Here is an 18638-nt window from a genome sequence, read left to right on the forward strand (position 1 = left end):
CTGTTTCTGTTTGGGATAGCAGGGCTGGGGTGGGACTCGGGGATTGTTCCTTCCTGGCCAGTTGGACCTTCTTTTTCTTGTCTTTTCTGCTGCAAAGGGCACACATTTAACTTGGTCACTCAAATCTTCTTTTTGTCAGAGTAAGAGGACTACAAAAGATTAAAATGGGTAAACGAGGCTAAGGAAAACAAGTCTGATTTGATTTGTTGGGAATTGGGAGCAGCGGATCAGCCACGTTTCTGATCCTCGCTGTCCTTCGGGGAAGGCTCCAGAAAGCTCCACTTCCACTGCACTCTGCAGTCAGGGGGTGTTTGAGGGGCTGGTGTTCATGTGGCATAGTTTAGTGAAGGAATTACAATTTATTTATGATATCTGTGTGGACTGAGAGACCCAGGTTCTTCTGCAGTGCAGTTTAATTGTGGTTGTTCTCAAGTGCTGTGGATGTGTTTGACTCCTGAGAGGAATATCAGCCGTTTTCTCCACTGTTTGATACTTTCTTTTGCCTTTTCCTTACCAAAACCGACTGAGTCCCGAGTGCTGGTGCCACCCTGCGAGTCTGGCTGTGAGGAATGCCAGGGAGTCACAGGCATGCAGTTCACAACACCTCCTTCTTACATCACCAGCTGTCTCTGCTGCGATTTACAGACACTGCCTGGAGGCGACAGCAGCCTCACCTGTCTCCTAAAACTTACTTATGGGATCAAACAAAAAAAAAGAGCATCTGAGGAACAGCTCTGTGCCCTTAAGTGGCAGGTGCAGAGATGACACTGTGGGTGCAAAGCCCTTTGTTTTCAGTAGGGCTCCCACTGCTGTGTGTGCCCGTTCACGCTGTGTCCACTCATGGTGTGGCTGGAGGAGGCTCCTGGTGATGCTGTGACAGGGCCCAGGCCCAGCTGGGGCAGCCCCACCACCCTTTTTGGCAGCCCCACCACCGGCCAAACCATCTCAAGTCATGCTCTAAAAGCCAGTTGAACAGAAGCTGATCTCCCTCTGGGTGGGATGGAGGGAGGGGACGTGCCCACAGTGCCTCTTACCGTGGCCTCAGTGGACCTGAGGAGGTCATGGCAGGTGTGCTGTCACCTTCTCCTGCAGGGAGGGAGCGTTAGGGGACAGGGGAGGTGATGCAGGAATGTGAGAGCGCCGTGTTTTCCTTCCTTCACCCTCCAGTCTGGAGTGCTTTCTGTTTTTCCTCCTTTCTACTTCACTGAGCTTGGACCAACTGGTCTGAATGTCTGCCAGGCTCCTTGGGTGTCTGGACTCGCTCTCAGACTTCAGTTTACTCAGTCACAGAATATCTCCAGTTGGAAGGGACTCAAGGATCATTGAGTCCAACTCCCTGCTCCTTGCAGGACCACCTAAAAATAACGATACGACAAAGAGCGTTGTCCAGGCGCTCCCTGAGCTGGGACAGGTCGTGTTGTTGCCTCCCAGCTCGGGGGCTTGCTGTTGTGATTCCCCTCCTTTCTTTCTCTGTTGTCCAAAAATGGGAGCTCCAGTGTGAGTGCCTCCTGGAGTCCCAGGGATCCACGTTCCCCTCCACACTCGCTGTTCGTGGTTTCAGGACGTGGAAGCCAAGCAGGTGTTTCCCATGGACTGCACTCAGCAGCTAAAAGTGCTTCCTGAAGTCATTTATCCTGGAGCATTTAATCCCCACTCATTGACTGCTCAGATAAATAAAGGCAACTTCCTCCCAACATCCTCTGGAGGAGCTGGGAGAGAGGCAGGAGGGAGGAAGTGTTTGTGGCTGGTTTTGTTGGATCACCTGGTTGAGGAGTGTCCGAATTGTGGCCTCCCAGGAACCTGCAGGAGCCCACAGGAAAGATGGGAGAGAGACTTTGGACAAGGGATGGAGGGACAGGACACAGGGAATGGCTTCCACTGCCAGAGGGCAGGGATAGATGGGAGATTAGGAAGGAATTCTTGGCTGTGAGGGTGGGGAGGGGCTGGAATGGATTTCCCAGAGAAGCTGTGGCTGTCCCTGGATCCCTGGAAGTGTCCAAGGCCAGGTTGGAGCAACCTGGGCTGGTGGAAGGTGTCCCTGCCCATGGCAGGGAGTGGGAATGGATGAGCTTTAAGGTCCTTCCAACCCAAACCATTCTGTGATTCGAGAGTTCTCCTTCACCATGTACGGTTTTACTGCCTTAAAGCAATGTGGGAAGAACCCTGAATTAAAATAAAAAGAGTATTTTTTTTTCCAGTACTACACTGAACAACTATTTACCTGGTCCCTTCTCCTTCTCTTTTTGGGAGGGAGCTGCCTGTGTCCTCACTGTGCCTGATAGCACTGAGGGGGCACCTGGAATTTCTCTTATTGCTCTTCCTTTCATGAAATCTCAGCTTTTGTTTTCCAGCCAGTGCCTTGTTTTTCAGCCACCCTTGAGTGTGTTTGTTATCAAGAGCACGGAAATGTAAATACAATAGTGGCTGAGCAGCTACTCCCTTCCTCCTCTGCTGGCTTCCTGCACTTGGGAAGGTGGAAACTATTCTGCATTAATTCATGTCAGGAATGGCTGTTCTTCCCCCTGGTGCCACCCCATCAGATTCCAGACCCCAGAGGGTCTGAGCAGAGAGGGGTGTTTGCTCTCACAGACCTTCCTTGGGAGGGAATGAACACAGGGCCTCCTGCTGCAGCTCCTCCCAGTGTCTTCCCATCCTCCTGTCCCTGACAGGACATCCCATTTTTTTAGCCAGATAAGGCCCCATTCTGGTTGAACTAAGCCTGCATTCTTCAGCTTGCAACATTTGAGCATATTTCTTGAAGGAAAGCTAAAAGCATTGGAGCAGTGCCTTCTCTGACCTGAGAGCATTTCCCCCAGGCTTCAAGTTTTCAGTTATTTTTGAGAGTTGTTGCCTAAGTGTGGTTCTGCTCGTTGTGGTAGCTGATGCTGGTTGATTTCTGTGTCAGGCAGGGATTTTGTCATTAAAATTGGGTTAAGATAAGGGGGAGGCTCAAGTGTAGAATTTGTTCTTTTGACTTAAGGGTTGGACTTGTGGGTCCCCTCCAACCCAGGGTGTTCTGTGACTACCTCAGGAGGAGCTGGGCTCAGCTGCTGGCTGGGTGAGAGCATCAGCCTGCCCTCAGACCTGTCATCTGCTTTTTTTTTACTGGGTTTGTCGTGAGCTGTGTGTGGCAGGAACAGCTTCCTGGGAGGGTTGTTTATCTCCAGTCACCCAGCCCTTCCCTGCCCAACCTGCCACGTTAAATGCCATTAATGTGTTTGTGCTGCACTAGCAGAGCTGGGGAGTTCTGTGATGCTCTTCTGGCCCTGGGCCAGCTGTGGGGCTGAACTGAGCTCAGGAAAAATCCCCGGGATCCTCTCTAAGAATAACCATCACGTGAGAGCAGGAGTGTTCCCCTGCTCGCAGGGAATTAAGGTGCCGTGTTGGGAAGGAATAACAGCAGCAGCTTAAGGGCTGGGCTGGCATCCCTCTGCTGAAGGGATAAGCTGCAGGGCCAGAGGGGGCAGGAGGGTCTGGCTGTAACCTTTAGCTTTCCTTGCTGCCCAGGATGACACAGGGCTTTCAGAACAGACAGGTTTATCAATAAGAATCTGATCGATACCACGGGAAGGAGATGGGAACGGGCTTGCTGAGCTTCTGGTCTAGCAGAGTTCCCTGCTGGGCCTTGGCGTGCAGATTAAACACTGATTAATGTGCTATTGAATGGATTTCTGAGCACTTTGCTGTACCTGTGTCTTTGATTTTACCCCCTTGGTACACGGGAGGGGCTGGGACTCGTTGGGGGGTCTGGGGGTGCTGCTGGAGAGGGTCTGCACGTGGGTCGTGTTGTGGCACAGGCAGGGAGGGATCCTGAGCTTGTGCCTTCCCAGTAACTCCCCCTCTGAGGGAGAAGGGCTCTCTCCATTAGCACTGGTGATGGAGCTGGGAATGTGCCCCGTGTTCCCCCTCTGGGAGGCTTGGGATGACTCACTGGACCTTTCCCCACCTCTCATCCTGTTCTGAAGCTGAATTATCCTTCTACCTGTCTTTGGGAGCTGTTCCATGAGCACCAGCAGTGCCTCCTTCCCTTGGATCACAGGCAGGCAGGATTTACTTGCCAGGTTTCCAGCAGATCCTTCCATGAGCTGTTGTAGCCAGAGGCTCCAGCTCTGCTTGCAGAGGTGCCCAGTTTTCAAAGCTAAAGGCTTCTACCTTCATTTAAAAGAATTCCTGAGGTTTGTCCTTCTCCCTTGGGTGTAGGCACAACTATCCCTACTGTGAAGTAATTCCCAGTGACATGGAATAAATCCCCATTATATTTATTGTGGGGTTGCCCCAAGATGAACAAAATCCATACGTTGGATGGTGCAGATGGTGCAGAGCCCCCTCCTAAGCGTGTTCTGGTGGCACAGCAGTGTGTGAGGGCAGGTTTGGATATTCCAAAGCTGCTCTTCAACAGGGTGAGGAGCAGGCTTGGAGCCCTCGAGGTGTGCTCTGCTCCCACCCTGGGTGTGCTCAGGGACTTCAGTTCTCCAGGAGCTTCTGAGCACCTGAGTGGCCCTCACAGAAAGAAGTGGTTTGTTTCATTCTCCCCGAGCCTCTTGACCTTCCAGTAGTGTTGGGAAGCTTTAAAGTATTGTTTTGTCTTTGCAAATCTGCTTCAAAAAGCGTTGCCAACTCTGCTGTTCCCACTCCTCTGGCTCTGCAACATCAAGTGATGCTGAGTTGTCATGGATGAAAATAGTTCTCCCGTCAAGTTTCTCATTTGGAAACTTCCAGTCCTGCGTCCTGATGGGCAGGTTCTCGTGCTCTATAATTACATTGTCAGGAGAAGGGCTTATTTTAATTAAAAGTAAAGTAGCTGCTCTAATGCAGTCACTGACACAACTGGAATTACCCCGTGGAGGGAAAGGAGTGGAGCCTGTTGGAGATGGAGTTGCTGGGAGCAGTGATGGTGTGTCCTGGCTGCCAAATGAGCTCCTTCTGACTTCATGGCCGTGCTGCTGGAGCTGCTGCTCTCCATAACCTGGGATGTTTCCTGCTCCTTGCTCGAAGCTTGGCTTGGTTTTTGACGCTGGCAAACTCGTTGATTTTGGGGCACTTCTCTAGAGAGTCAGTGCCTGTCAGAACATCTCTGGGGATGGGAACCCCACCCCTGCCTGGGCAGCCCCTGTCAAGGCCTGACCACCCTTTCCAGGGACAAATTCCTCCTGATGTCCAACCTGGCCCAGCCTGAGGCCGTTCCCTCTCCTCCTGTCCCTGTTCCCTGGGAGCAGAGCCCGACCCCCCCTGGCTCCCCCCTCCTGTCAGGGATTGCAGAGCCAGAAGGTCCCCCCTGAGCCTCCTTTTCTCCAGGCTGAGCCCCCCCAGCTCCCTCAGCTGCTCCTGCTGCTCCAGCCCCTTCCCAGCTCCCTTCCCTTCCCTGCACACACTCATTTCTTTTCGCGAGGGGCCTCTTTTCCAACCCGTTTCCACAAGCTTGGATTGTTTCTGCTGTTCCACAGAAAGTGTAACTTGGAATTTTCAAGGCTTAGTCCAATGAACTTCTTGATGAGGTGCAGTATGGATGTAGGACATTAAATGGTAATTAATGCCTGCTTATTTTACTCTTCAGTGAGAGCTTTTTTTGCTTAACTTAATTTCAGAATTCGTCCTCTCTGGTCTTTCCCTCCCACATTCTCAGGTATCTATATATACATATTTATATATTATTTTATATACATAAGGCAGTGTTGTGAGTTCATGAAGGCATCGAGGGCCTGCACAGTGGTATTAAAGCTATAATTAAGCTGGACTAAACCTCTGAGGTTTTTTCCCCACAGCATGCCTTGAACTCGTTCTCATCTCGAGGTTTGTCATCGCAGTCCTTGTGCTGTCCAGTTCTTGTCCCATCTTAGAAATTCAAGCCCAAATTCTCACACAGGCACAAAATCCATGGTTCTGGGAGCCACATACGTAAGGCAAACACGGAGTGGGATGAACTTAGAGGAGCTGACACGAGGATTGTTTGGCTGAGGTGAACTTTTGTAGTGAAACTTCTGCCTCCCTGTGCCCTGACGGGGAGAGGATCTCGCAGGAAGAACAACCAGGAGGTACGACGTACCCCGTAAAGATGATAATTGCTGAGTGACCCCCTGTGTGAGCCCTGTGCCATCCTTGCCTTTGTTCTGAGAGAAGGAGCTCTCTGGACGAGGCCAGAAGGCTGTTATGTTGTGGGTTGTGCTCTCGGGGAGGTGGGAGCCTCTCTCCTCTCCTCTCCTCTCCCCTCTCCCTCTCCCCTGCCCGTGCTATTAAAGGAAAGCAGCTGACGGAGCAGCTGGGCCGGGCTGCGGCTCAGCCTCAACATCCACCGTAGAAAGTGCTCTGCGAACAGCCCGACTTTTCCTACCCCGCCCCCACTCTGGCTTCCCCTCTGCCAAGAGAAAAAGAGGAGGCTCTTCCCCCCCATGATTGATGAAACTCTCCTTATTTGGTGCTGCCTCTCCCGGGACGCGGCGCACAAAACCCCGTCCTGAAAAGCAGCGAACAAGCTTTGCCCCGGGGAGCTGGGACTTCTAAAGTTGTTAAGGAACAGGTCATCTTGGAGCTAAAACTTCTAGGTCTGTACAGAAGGTGGGCAAGACTCCTCTGTTTTACTCAGCTAAGCGTTTACGGTTTTTGGAGTCTTTTTTTAGGTCCCTTATTTCGATGTTGTAGGAGCGGGCAGAGCTTGGCCCTTGAAAGCCCCTCACAGTTATTATCTATGAACTCATCTTCCATGTGGCTTTTTTGAAGGCCAGCCAAGACCATTAATCCCCACCTTCTAGAGTCCCTAATCCCTGCTTGGGGCTTAGGGGAAAGTTATTCTTGTCCTCCCAGCGAAGCCTCTCTGGCAGAGCATCTCCTGCTGTAACCCAAGGCAAGTTTTATTAATGTGACTTTTTATCAGCTTGGAAAAGGTACAACTCCAGCTGGAGCAATCCCAGTGGGACAGTCTTACCCCATCCTTCTGAGTGGTTTGTGGCAGGGAGGTTGCCCAAAGGGAGGGAATCATGCAGGAAGGAGGTTGGTGTGCTCTTATCTCATCTCATCTCGGGTGTAATTAATGAGAATAAAACGCTCTTTGCAGGCACCGAGACGTGCCACGGCTTTGTGTGGGAATGGGTGCAGCTGGAGCGAAGTCAGGGTTGGAAATGGGCTGCTGGGCGATTCTCTGGAGCCGTATCAGTCTTCTCCTCCTCAGTCTGACACTCCTAAATCCTCCTGGCTCTGGTTTTTGTCCGCTCGTGGCTCTGCTGGCGCCAGTCCCTCTTCCTGCGTGAGCCTCCCCCTTCCCACCATCCTTCCTTGCTCCGAGACTTTGCTTTGGATCCCGGTGTGCTTCTCCAGGCACTCCAGACTGGCTCCTTCCATGGGCTTCCTTCCATTTGTTGTCCTTGCTAGGGTTTGGCCAGGAGGGAAGTCTGGGCAGTTTTGCCCTCAGCTCGTGATCCCTCGCTCTGGTCATTTTGGTGGCATTGGGAGCTCTGCCTGAGTGCCCTGCAGCTCCTCCCGGAGCCCTGGGGTGTCCTTACGGCCCTGGGCAGAGGAGACAAGTTCTGCAGGACTGAATCCTCTCCCTGAGCAGAGAACACTCTGAAATGAGGCCAGGAATGTCAATACAAGTGGCTGTCCACATCTGGAAAGAGCAGGTAGGAATTGCCTCAGGAAACCTGAGAAATGGCACTGACACTTTAGTGATGGCTTTGGAGTTGACTGCAAGAGAGGAGGTTGTGCCACAGCTCCCCCCTGGCTGGTGGGGGATTTCTGCCCTGCTGTCCTTGTGGCCTTTACCATCCCTTGGGGTGTGAGCTCTCCAAGTGAGGAGTGGCTGCTGGAAGGCAGGAAGGGAATGGAAGTTGTCTCAAATCTCTAGGAACAGAGGGAATCTTTAACATTCCTGGCAAGGCAGGAATTCTGGGAGACTTTCTGCTGCCTCCCTGTGCTAATTCACGTGGCGTGTGAATAATTGACGATGGGGAGAGAGCACAGCTCGTTGGCTTTGTTGGTGCTTTCCTGAGGGGAGTCGAGCTGATGAAAATGTTTCTGCTTATGGAGCAGAAATCTTCATTAAAGACTCGAGCACGGTGAGTTGGGCTTGTTTGCAGTGCCAATAACAGCAAAATAATACTTGAAACAGGAGGGAAATGGCTCGTGCCCTGACTGATGAAACCTTACAATCCATGGGCACTCTGGAAAACCTGAATAACCCCAGAATTCTGTGGACTCTTACCAGACATGGTGAAATCAAACAAACTGCACTTCGGGCCATTTTAAATTCTGAAGTTGTGACTAAGGATGTGCCTGAATGTGCAGGTTCAGCTACCCCTGGCTGGCCAGGCCCTGGAGAGCTGGGGAGTCTGCAGGGCTGTTTGGTGTCTGGGCAGTGCCACTCAGAGCCTGTCTGACCTGGCTTTGGCTTTGGCTTTGTGAAGGCTCGAGCGGGAAGAGCCATCGGGGTCAAAAGATGAGGGAGAGGTCGTTGGCGACCCGAGAAGTGGGAGCTGGGAGGTGTCAGATGTGGAAGAGGAAATGGCTAGGAGCAGGCAGTTAGGAGGAAGCAATAGTGACTGAAGCTCTGCCTTGGCTTTGAAACCCTGAGTTCAACTTCATTAAACCCTCTGAAGGGAGAAGTTGAAACGTCGTGTTTGGTGTTTGTGGGCGTAAAGGGATTGTGGAAGTGACCCCAGGTTTGCACTGAGCCTTTGGAGCCGTTTCAGGGTTAGAATCCCTGAATCCCAGAATGGTTTGGGTGGAAGGGACATTAAAGCTCATCCATTCCCACCCCCTGCCATGGGCAGGGACACCTTCCACCAGCCCAGGTTGCTCCAAACCCTGTCCAACCTGGCCTTGGACACTTCCAGGGATCCAGGGGCAGCCACAGCTTCTCTGCCCAACCTGTGCCAGGGCCTGCCCACCCTCCCAGGGAAGGATTTCTGCCAAATCTGCCTCCTCTGTTCCCACCACGTCTCTTGTCCCTCACCCAGGAGGGCAAGAATTACTTAATCCATATAAATAATAGCTGGAAACTCTCCTGCTGGATTTGTGGGTTGAAGGAGAACGTGGCTGTTTGTGGCATGACTCTTCCTGGAATCCTGATCTGCTGAAAGCCCAGACAAGCATTAGAAATTAATAATATTTGATGTGCTGCTTTTCATAAGTGGAGCTGGAAACTCCTCTGCTCTCCCAGGAACTCCGAGGGAGCTGCTGGCTGCACTTTGCTTTAAACAGTGCCCAAAGTTGGAATTTGATGCTTGATTTTCCTATGGAAATATCCATAATCTTCTGATTAACTTGGGGTTCGATGATGTGGTGTCAGGTACTTGGGCTGGTCCTTCAGGTCTTGAACATCTGGCCTGGACTCCCCTCTGTCAGTGGGGAGGTACCTGCACATCATGGCATCTTTGGGAGCTAATTCCTGGATATAATTCTGGAATTCAGGACATTCTGAGGCTGACTTTTCTAGCAGTTGAGTTGAACATGAATTCAAATGCTGTTGGAAAGATTTCATTAACGATCTCTTGTCCTCCATCTCTTTGGCTCCGAGAAGCTTCTGGTGATTTAAGGGATTTCCAAACAGCTGTAAAAGTAAAGCAGAACTTCTTGCTGCATTTGACTTTTAAAAAAAAATAAAAATGAATGAATCCCAGTGTTTCAGACTGTGCCAAAAAAATGATCAAGAATTAAATTGGGTCATAGGTTTGTTGTGCCCAGCCATGGAACGCGAGGAGTGTCTCGATTGCTGAGTCCTCTCCTTTTTGAAGGGCGGCTGCAGGAATCCTTTCTGTGGATTCCAGGGCTCTGGAAGGAGGATGACACAGCAGATCTCTGCTGTCCTGTTCCCTCACGCCTCAGCAGCCTGGGCTAAGAAAAGCAGCCTGACTTAGCCCAGAGAAATGGGAATGATGGCCCAGCCGGCCCGTTCCCGCAGCAGGGATTCTGTTCTGCCTGCAGGGAGGAGCTAATTTTAAAGGAGCAGGTGGATCTCCTGGAGTGATGGACGTGCTTCTCGGAAATGTGGGATTCGGAGTCTCCTTTGAACCAGCAGAAGTGGGGCAAGGCCGCTCGGTTATCCTGGTGGGTGTGATTCTCTGGCCCCTCTGGCATCAGGGTGGCTCAGAGAGGCGAGGGCAGCTGGTTTGGAGCAGGAGAGAGCTGTGTGTGTGATCCCACTGGGATCCAGGCAGCCCAGCAGGGCTGAAGTGCTGTGTCATTGTCACCAGCAGGGCTGGCAGCCGCTCTGCCTTGTGGAACTGGTACCTGTGTGGGCTCCTCTGGGAAGAACCATCCCTCCCTCGGCCAGAAATCCCAGGGGAGGAAGTCAGTGTCTCACACCGAGTGGGATTCTGTTTAAACACTTCACAGGTTTGGGAGTGTTGGGTTTTTTTGGGCACCCCCTGCCCACTCTCCCCTTTTTCCATCTCCAGACGGCTCACACAGGATCTGGGCCAGGTTGCTCATAACTTTGAATTCCGAGCCTGTGCGTGCCCGGAGGCAGGAACACAACAGCTACAAGATGGAAACACAAAGTTCAGCAAGCAAATTCCACTCTTCCCTGGGTGGGAGGCTGGAGGCAGTGGCTCGTGGAAGTGCTGCTTGATTTGTCTCCACTTCCAGAGGGAGGCTGGGGGAGATGATGGTTCTGGAAGTTGTTCCACTGGGTCACTTAGAGTAGAACTTGGGCAAGGCATTCTTGGCAGTTTGAGAAGCTGACAGCCCAGCCCTGGAAGTGTCCCCAGGCCAGGTTGGACAGGGCTTGGAGCAACCTGGGAGAGTGGAAGGTGTCCCTGCCCATGGCAGGGGTGGGACCCTTAGAGCTCCTCCAGTCACACCCCTGGCATGGGCAGGGACACCTTCCAGGTTGCTCCAGCCTGGCCTTGGACACTTCCAGGGATGGGGCAGCCACAGCTGAAACCTTGTAAATAGTAGGAGCCCTTTGGAACAAGACTTCAGGATAGGGGGGTCTGTGATATGGGTGAGAGATTAAAATAACTCTGCTGAGCCTTCCAGCGGAGCTGCCAGGAAGATGGATTTTACTTATCCCAACAAACAGGTTACTCACTGCGTACACAAGGATTCTGAGCATGAAGAGGAACAGATGGGGCAGACCCTGAGTGTGGCAGATCAGCTGTGCCTGGAACACCAAGAGATCTAAACAACCCTTTTACAGGAAAATGATGTGTGAATTAAAGGAACACGGCTGATTTGCTGTGGGATGGTTTGAAGATCTCCTGGGATGTCCAGCTACAGGAAAAACCCTTTTCCTTGGCTGTAGTGCAGCTGTGGGATTGGTGAGGCTGTAGTCTGCTCCTTCCACACCTTCCTGGGAGCAAACTGCTCACCTTGGAGAGTCCTCTGAGGCTCCTCCAGGGATCCAGACCTGGAGTCAGGCAGGCTGGTGTCACCCCATGGCTGCTGCCTCAGCTGTTTAACAAACACAGGGACCTTCACAGCTCTTTCTCAGCTGAAAGATTGTTTGGAATCACGGTGGAATCACAGGATCAGTGAGGTTGGAAGAGCCCTCCCAGCCCATGGGTCCCCCCTGTGCCCGATGCCCACCTTGTTCCCAGCCCAGAGCACTGAGTGCCACGGCCAGAGGTGGGCACTCCAAACCTCCCTGGGCAGCCCCTGCCAGTGCCTGACCACCCTTTCCAGGAGGAAATTTAGTGCATTTTTAAGCCTCTGCCTTCCCAACCCTCAGTCATTGCTCAGTTTTGCCCTTTCATCCTAAAAGTTCATGTCCAAATCCATCTTCTGTGTGCTCTGGGAGTGTCTGATTTGCATGGCAGTGGAAGCAGTGCATTGAGGTGCATCTCGATGATGATTCTTTGATGCTTCCTGGCTGACTTTGTTCCAGGTGAATGTTCCAGTGGTGTAGGGAGCATCTGTCTCCCTGAGCTGCTCGATGAAGGAGTGTCCTTCGTGATTTGCTTTCTACCCTTGGTGCAGAATCTGTACAATATATTCATTTTCCTTTTGTCTTTGTTAACTCTCCGGGCCCTGGGAGTCTGGGAATTGGTGTAGTTTGGCTGCTCTAACAGCAGAGATGGAAAGGGAGAGGTTCCCAGGGGTGTTCTGACCCACCTGGGCTGTGGGGGGTTGCTGCAGCCTCTGGGTGAGGGTGGTTTGTACCAGGTGCTTGTCTGAGGCACCGGCTCTGTGTTTGCTGCAAAAATGCAAATTGGCTTTTCTTAGTTACGCTGATTTATTTTTATAACATAGTTATAACAGCATTCCCTGTTTAGCTAAATATGGACAAGGAAATGTCCTGCTGATAAGGCTGCATGACCTCATTATTATTTTTCCTCGGAAAGTAGATCACTTCAGTGTCCCAGTTCCCGTGCAGGTCTGAAATAGCAACACTGTCGATGCCATCAAACCCCTAAAATGCCATATATTTTATGGCAGCAGTTTCATCAAGTGCTGCCACGTTGATGTGGACACAAAACCCTCCCCACAATCTGGACCCAGAAAAGCACGATGTGAATTATCGTTTGTTTGCGGTGGAATATTCACATGTTGGAGGATGGTCTGGGTGGGATTAGCCTTGATTTAGGTTTAAGAATTCCTAACTGCTTCCTGCTCACGTGGAGTGAGGGAAGCAGCTCCTGCTGCCACCAGGGCTCTGGTGGCATTTCCTCCATTAATTATAGTGCAGTTAATGGTGGAGTCATTAAGGCTGGCGAAGACCTGTGAGATCATCGAGGCCAACTGTTGTTTAGGGCTGGACAAAACGTGCTTGAATATCTCAGGACTAAATAATTTCTGGGCCACCTAAACACTGAGCACTGGAGTGTGTTCGCTGCAGCCTTTGCTTGTTTATTCCCCGGGTTTTGGGGAGTTCTGGATTTTCTGACTGTAGTTTTGATTCCTGTGTTTTCTGGAGGCAGGATGGGGCCGTGGGTCAGTGCTGGGGGACAGTTGGGCTCGATGATGATGAAGTGGCCATTCATGAGCCCCATTCCTTCCTCTGAAGAGCAATGCACAGATAAAACTCCTGGCAGTGGCTTCCCTGGCTGACACTCCCTGCAGGGTGATGTGGCCAGCTGTGGGCACATCTGGTTAATGGTTTGTCTTGAAAACAGTCAAGAACTCTGAAAGAAACTTTTTTCCCCATAAGACTATCATTTAAGTGTGAAACAAGCATTTTTACCAACCATAACTCACTCAGCTGTGACCCCACACAGGGGATTAAAAACTCCAAACCTTTCACCCCTGAAAAATTCCAAGGGGTGATTCAAGACCTTTATCTAAACCAACAGAAAGTGCATTTGCTGCCTGGAGTGTGATCTGGCTGCAAGTCTGACCTTTCATTGTTCAGAGAATGAAAAAGAAGAGGTTTAACTGAATTAGTTTCCATAATAGACTTGCCTGGCCTTACAGAGACCCCGCTGTCAGTGGGATCCCACTGTCCCTGAGGAATGTGAGTGCCCTGGAGAGGCTGGAGCCCGTAGGTATTTGTCGGTGGCCCTGTAGTGCTGACAGGGAATTTCCTGGAGTTCAAGGAGTAGGAGCCTTTGTTCCTGTGGAACAAGAGGGTCAGTGTTCTGCCACCCCATGGAAGTCAGTGACCCTGGGCTGCTGCACAGTGGCCACTTGGGTCACCCCTCGTTAACCAACACACAAGTGCCCCTTGTGTTCCCTGGGCTGTGCCTGGGCCTTGTTATGGCTCCAGTTCCGTGTCCTCAGCTCCAGATCCTCCTGGAGAGAGGCTGGATCCCTCTGCTCTGGAGCCAGGCTGGGACAGCTGGGGGGGTCACCTGGAGAAGAGAAGGATCCAGGGAGACCTGAGAGCCCCTGGCAGGGCCTAAAGGGGCTCCAGGAGAGCTGGAGAGGGACTGGGGACAAGGCATGGAGGGACAGGACACAGGGAATGGCTTCCCACTGCCAGAGGGGAGGGAGAGATGGGATATTGGGAAGGAATTGGTGGCTGGGAGGGTGGGCAGGCCCTGGCACAGGTTGGGCAGAGAAGCTGTGGCTGCCCCTGGATCCCTGGAAGTGTCCAAGGCCAGATTGGAGCAACCTGGGCTGGCGGAAGATGTCCCTGCCCATGGCAGGGGGTGACACTGGATGATCCTTAAGGTCCCTTCCCATACAAACCATTCTGGAATTCTAGTGTGGCTTGGTGGTTCTTGTCTCAGTACAGTGGGAACTGATTCTGAAATGCTGGATCGCTTTCCCTGAGCTCCTTCAGGTCTTTGTTTTTTGTTGTTGGAACTCTAAACTTCACTTCCATGTTCATGTTCCCTGATAATTCCCAACCAGGCACTGCTGCACCGGCTCCCTGGCCTCCTAAGGGAGAGTCAGTCATTCCAGGGGGAGTCTCTGCAGTTTGTGCATCAGTCAGAGCAGCATCAAATCCCTTTGCACTTCCAAACCTCCACCAAAATCCAGGGAAGCTGAACTGCCATAGCAGGAGCTGGAAACGCCCCAGTTTGGATACTCTTGGCCCTTCTGGTTTGGGGTTTCTCCAGTCTGCAGCAGGCAGTTTCTGCAGATGGAGCTGTTGATCCCTTCGCTGTGCAGCAGCTCTGGCTGACTCTGCTCTGAGAGAACGTGGCAAAATGGGCCTTTTCTCGCTCGAGAGTGGTGGCTTTGCTCCCTTAGACAGCTCTCCTCAAATTCCCAGCAGTTTTTGCTGGCTCTTGTTCCCAAGAATAACTTCAAAAGGATGGAACGCGATAAAAATAAGTGCTTGGTGATGGGTGTGCGTTGTGCCAACCTGGAGGGTTGAGATGAGTCAGCTCAGGTGCATTTTCTGTTGGGTGCCAGGAATTAAATCAAATACAGAGATGCAAATCAGGGAGGGAGAGAGAAATGGTGATTATTTCTCCTTCATTTCCAATTCATAGCTGTGGATATAATGCCTACATGTGCTCTTGGCTGTATTTTTTCATATAAACGTTATTAAAATGTCGCCTTCCAGCCCAAATCCCGGGGCTGGGGGGGGGTTGTTGGTATTAGTGAGGTTTGCTGAGGACAGAAACATGCTGCAGGACCCTCTCCAGGGGATCAGAAGCCTCACTGCAGTATATATACATCGGGGATTATGGAAAATCCTAATCTCCATAGGGGAAGCTGGGTGGAGCCAGCCCCAGAACTAAAGTCTCCTGCGTCATTGATCTACCGAGGGTGTGTAATTAACCCTGAGCTCGGGGGCAGGGCACCAATCAAGGTCACCCCAGGGTTATTCTGACCAGGTACCGGGAGGTTTATTTTTTAACAGCTTTTATTGAAGGTTCTTCTGATAAAACACCCCATGTAATGTAACATCCATGAGCTAAACCCTGATTTAGGTGATCCTTTCTGCACTGGTGTGTGGGGGGGTTTATGAACATCTGGGAATTATCGAGCACCGAAGCAAACGTTCCTCACCGTGTAAAAGGCACAGAGTGGTCAGCACCAACCTGGGGTCACCATGAAAGGTCTCTCACTGAGGTGTTTGTCTCTTCTCCCCCCTCCCCACGTGGTTTTGCAGGTTGCGGAGGTGCCGAAATGGCCGAGCTGGAGCACAACCTCAGCCTGGCGGACGCTCTGACGGAGCCGCCCCACGAGATCGAGGAGGAGGTGAAAAGGGACTTCATTGCCACGCTGGAGGCAGAGAAATTCGATGACGTGGTGGGAGAGACGGTGGATAAAACAGACTACGTGCCCCTGCTGGATGACGAGGACGAGAAGCCGGGCAGCCAGGAGCCCAGAGGCAAAGGCCACGCGGACGGAGTGCAGGTGGAACGTAAGTGCCCCAAGCACCAGGCCAAGAGCCACCAGGGAACCCTTCTGCTCGCTGGGACGGGGCCCAAACAGGCCTGGGTCTGCTCTGGGTTAGTCTGAGCAGCTCACCCCAACAGCAGAGGTGGAGATCAAATCCTCTTTGTTGCTTCTCTGCTCTTCAGCCTCTAAAATGAGCCCTCATTGCTGGGCCACAGGAGCTGCTGGGGTAAAACGTTATGGAAATATTACTGCAATAGTAATCTTTTGGGGTTCTCAGAAAAGGCACTGTCCCTATCCTGGGCTTTGCAAACACCATTTCCCAAACTATCAGAGCTGTGCAAGGTGCCACAACTCTGGCTGGTGGCAAATCCAAGGGGCAAAGGGGGATGTGGAGCTGTTGCTCTTCATCACCTCTTTGGGAGCTCCACACCCAAATCTTGTGTTTCTGATGCAAGTGTTTATTTATTTGGATTTCTTGCTGCCTGTAAGCGCTGGTTGTGTGCATTTTTAGTAGAACATGGTGCTGTCCCTGCTGGCTGTGGATGTTTTCTATCACAGTTGATACTCAGAATCACAGAACCATTAAGGTTGGAAAAGACCTTCCAGACCATCAAGTGCAGCCATTCCCCCCCAGCACTGTGACACCCTTGTGTTTTAAACAGAAATTCCCTTCCTTAGCAGAGGAAAAAGGAAGACAGTAAGATTTGGGGCCATCTATCAGATTTCTTTCCCAGTGAGCAATTTAAATTCTTCCCCTCTTAGCCTGGGTTGTGTTCCCTGTCCAGCCAAGTGGGAGTTGTCACCTGGGACCAGCAGTGCCTTGATGATTTTATTTATTTTGTGGCCTCAGTCTGTGCTGTGTAGAAGAAAACCTGTGCTCTGATAACCTGGTGACTTCTTTCACAAGAAAAATTTTTCTTTTTTTACCTTAATCCTGCTGCTCATCAGTGTTGAGAAAAGGGGGATGTGATTCCTCAGAATAAATAAAAGCTCCAGGATCAGAGAGTGGGGAATTCTGGTCTGTTTAAGGCATTTATTTATTTTGTGTAGAACTGTATCAGATGCCTTGTAATACAGAAAAGGTAACTTTGAATTTTCCATACTGACCTAAATGATGAAATGGTAACAAATGGGTAGAAGGATGGAAGTGAGCAAAGAGATTATAAAATGTGGAGCTTTGGGCAGTTTAGATGTGTATTATTATATTCAATTATATTTTGTATAACATGTATATTATGTTATATAAATATATTTATATAATATAAAATACATATTTATATAATACATTATGTTATATAAATATGTAATTTATATAATGTAAATATATATTTTAACGTTCCACAATTGGGAATAACAGGAAAACTTGAATACTTATTAACACTTTGCATACAATTTAAGTATATTTTAAAATGATCCTTTTGTTCTAGAAGCTGCAGATTCTAAACCACCTCAGCACCAGGGTTTTCTCAGTGCTAAAATTGTTAACAATATTGGTTTAAAATAAAAGCTCCTTAAGTGTGTCCTCCCAGACATGCACCCCTGGAACTTTACTGTCCCAGCTCACAATTTCAGATTAACCTGAGGATCTTGCCGTGGGTGTAACGAGGCCTTTTGGGTTTGCTCAGTAATTAAAACTGGCTGAGCTGCCCCGGGAGGGAACTGCTGGGTCCTGTGTGCACAGCTCAGGCAGGAATAGCACAGTGGGGAGGACTCAGGAGAAGAATTTGAGGAGGAATTTCCCCCTGGAAAGGGTGGTCAGGCCTTGGCAGGGGCTGCCCAGGGAGGTTTGGAGTGCCCAGCCCTGGAGGTGTCCAGGGAAGGACTGGAGTGGCACTCAGTGCTCTGGGCTGGGGGACAGGGTGGGGATGGGGCACAGGGGGGGACTCTGTGACCTTGAGGGGCTTTTCCAGCCTCGGTGATCCTGGGATTCTGTGACCTCTTGGCTTTTCTAACCCGTGTCCCCTCCCCTGGGTGCACAGCCAGTCCTGGGGCAGCTCGAGCAGAGCTCGTTTCCCTCCTGCCTGGCGGTGGGGGGGGAGGAAGATGCAATTTCTCGTTCTCGCTTTGGAGATTTGTTTTTCCCTTTTTTGGGATGGCTGGAAAGCGGTTCTGGGAATTATCTAAATCCTTGGCAAGATGCAAACAAGACCCTAAACTGAAGAAACTGGAGAACTTGCCTTGAGTGGGGTTTGTCAGCTCTCCCACCTTGAGCTGGGAGGGGACTAAACCACGCTCAGTCACCACAGGCTGGTCTTAGGATTTGATCCTGGAACGTCCCAGTTTGTCTCACCTATTTTTGAGGAGGATTTCTGTTTCCTTCATGAGGTTTATTCAATGTTTGTAACACAGTAAAGCTGAACGTGCTTTCTTTGTGGAGGCAGCAGAATGAAGGAGCCCTGGGAGGTTCCAGGGGGTGGTCGTGCAGTGTGTGAGGGCAACACCAAGTTTTTGGGGTTTTCAGGCCTCCATGAGTTCCGTGTCCCAGGCTGCAGACAGACCTGTTTTCCTGAGGGGTGAGCAGCCTGCCCAGATCAGGCTTTGCAGCCTCTGCTTGTTAATTTATTTATGTTAAAAGGCACCGATGTGCTCCGACAGCACGGGCTGTGCTCCTGAGATTGTCTTTCCCCAGTCAGAAGAGGTTTAATCATCCATCCTGTCAGGCTCTAGCTGGTCCAGCTCTGCTCAAGGGTTTTCTTTCCCTTGTTTCCTAAACCTGGGAGCAAGTTTAGGTGGGTTTATTGTTCAACTGGGCCCCGTGGTGGGGCACAGAGAGATGGAGAGGAGCAGGGAGATGTGATGAGCAGTCGTGTGGTCACCTCCAAATCCACCCTGGAATAAAGCTTTACTAACAGTTAACTTGGGAAATACGTAGGAAAGGCATAGCTTGGGGAGAAAGGGGTTTACTCTTCCTTGCACCTGGCTGGACAAAGTAATTTGGCGAATTCTGGGATAATCCCCCTGTGACCTTG

At 50.9% G+C, this 18638-nt stretch overlaps 1 protein-coding gene across 10 annotated transcripts in view; it reads left to right on the forward strand.

Moving 5' to 3' along the window:
* Window positions 1-18638, forward strand: part of MAP4 (microtubule associated protein 4) — a 111380-nt gene that overhangs the window by 1634 nt on the left and 91108 nt on the right. For 9 of the 10 annotated variants that reach the window (XM_027905953.1, XM_027905958.1, XM_027905960.1 and 6 more), the window contains exon 2: window positions 15437-15691. In XM_027905953.1, the coding sequence (XP_027761754.1) occupies window positions 15454-15691 (238 nt within the window). In that variant the 5' untranslated portion in view covers window positions 15437-15453. Of the gene's footprint in view, window positions 1-15424; window positions 15692-18638 lie in introns of all 10 variants that reach the window. The other variant, XM_027905954.1, reaches the window with a different exon arrangement.

The sequence above is a fragment of the Empidonax traillii genome, unplaced genomic scaffold (assembly GCF_003031625.1).
Source record: "Empidonax traillii isolate 1590-97213 ecotype Southwest subspecies unplaced genomic scaffold, ASM303162v1 scaffold1224:size237778, whole genome shotgun sequence".
Classification (NCBI taxonomy): domain Eukaryota; kingdom Metazoa; phylum Chordata; class Aves; order Passeriformes; family Tyrannidae; genus Empidonax; species Empidonax traillii.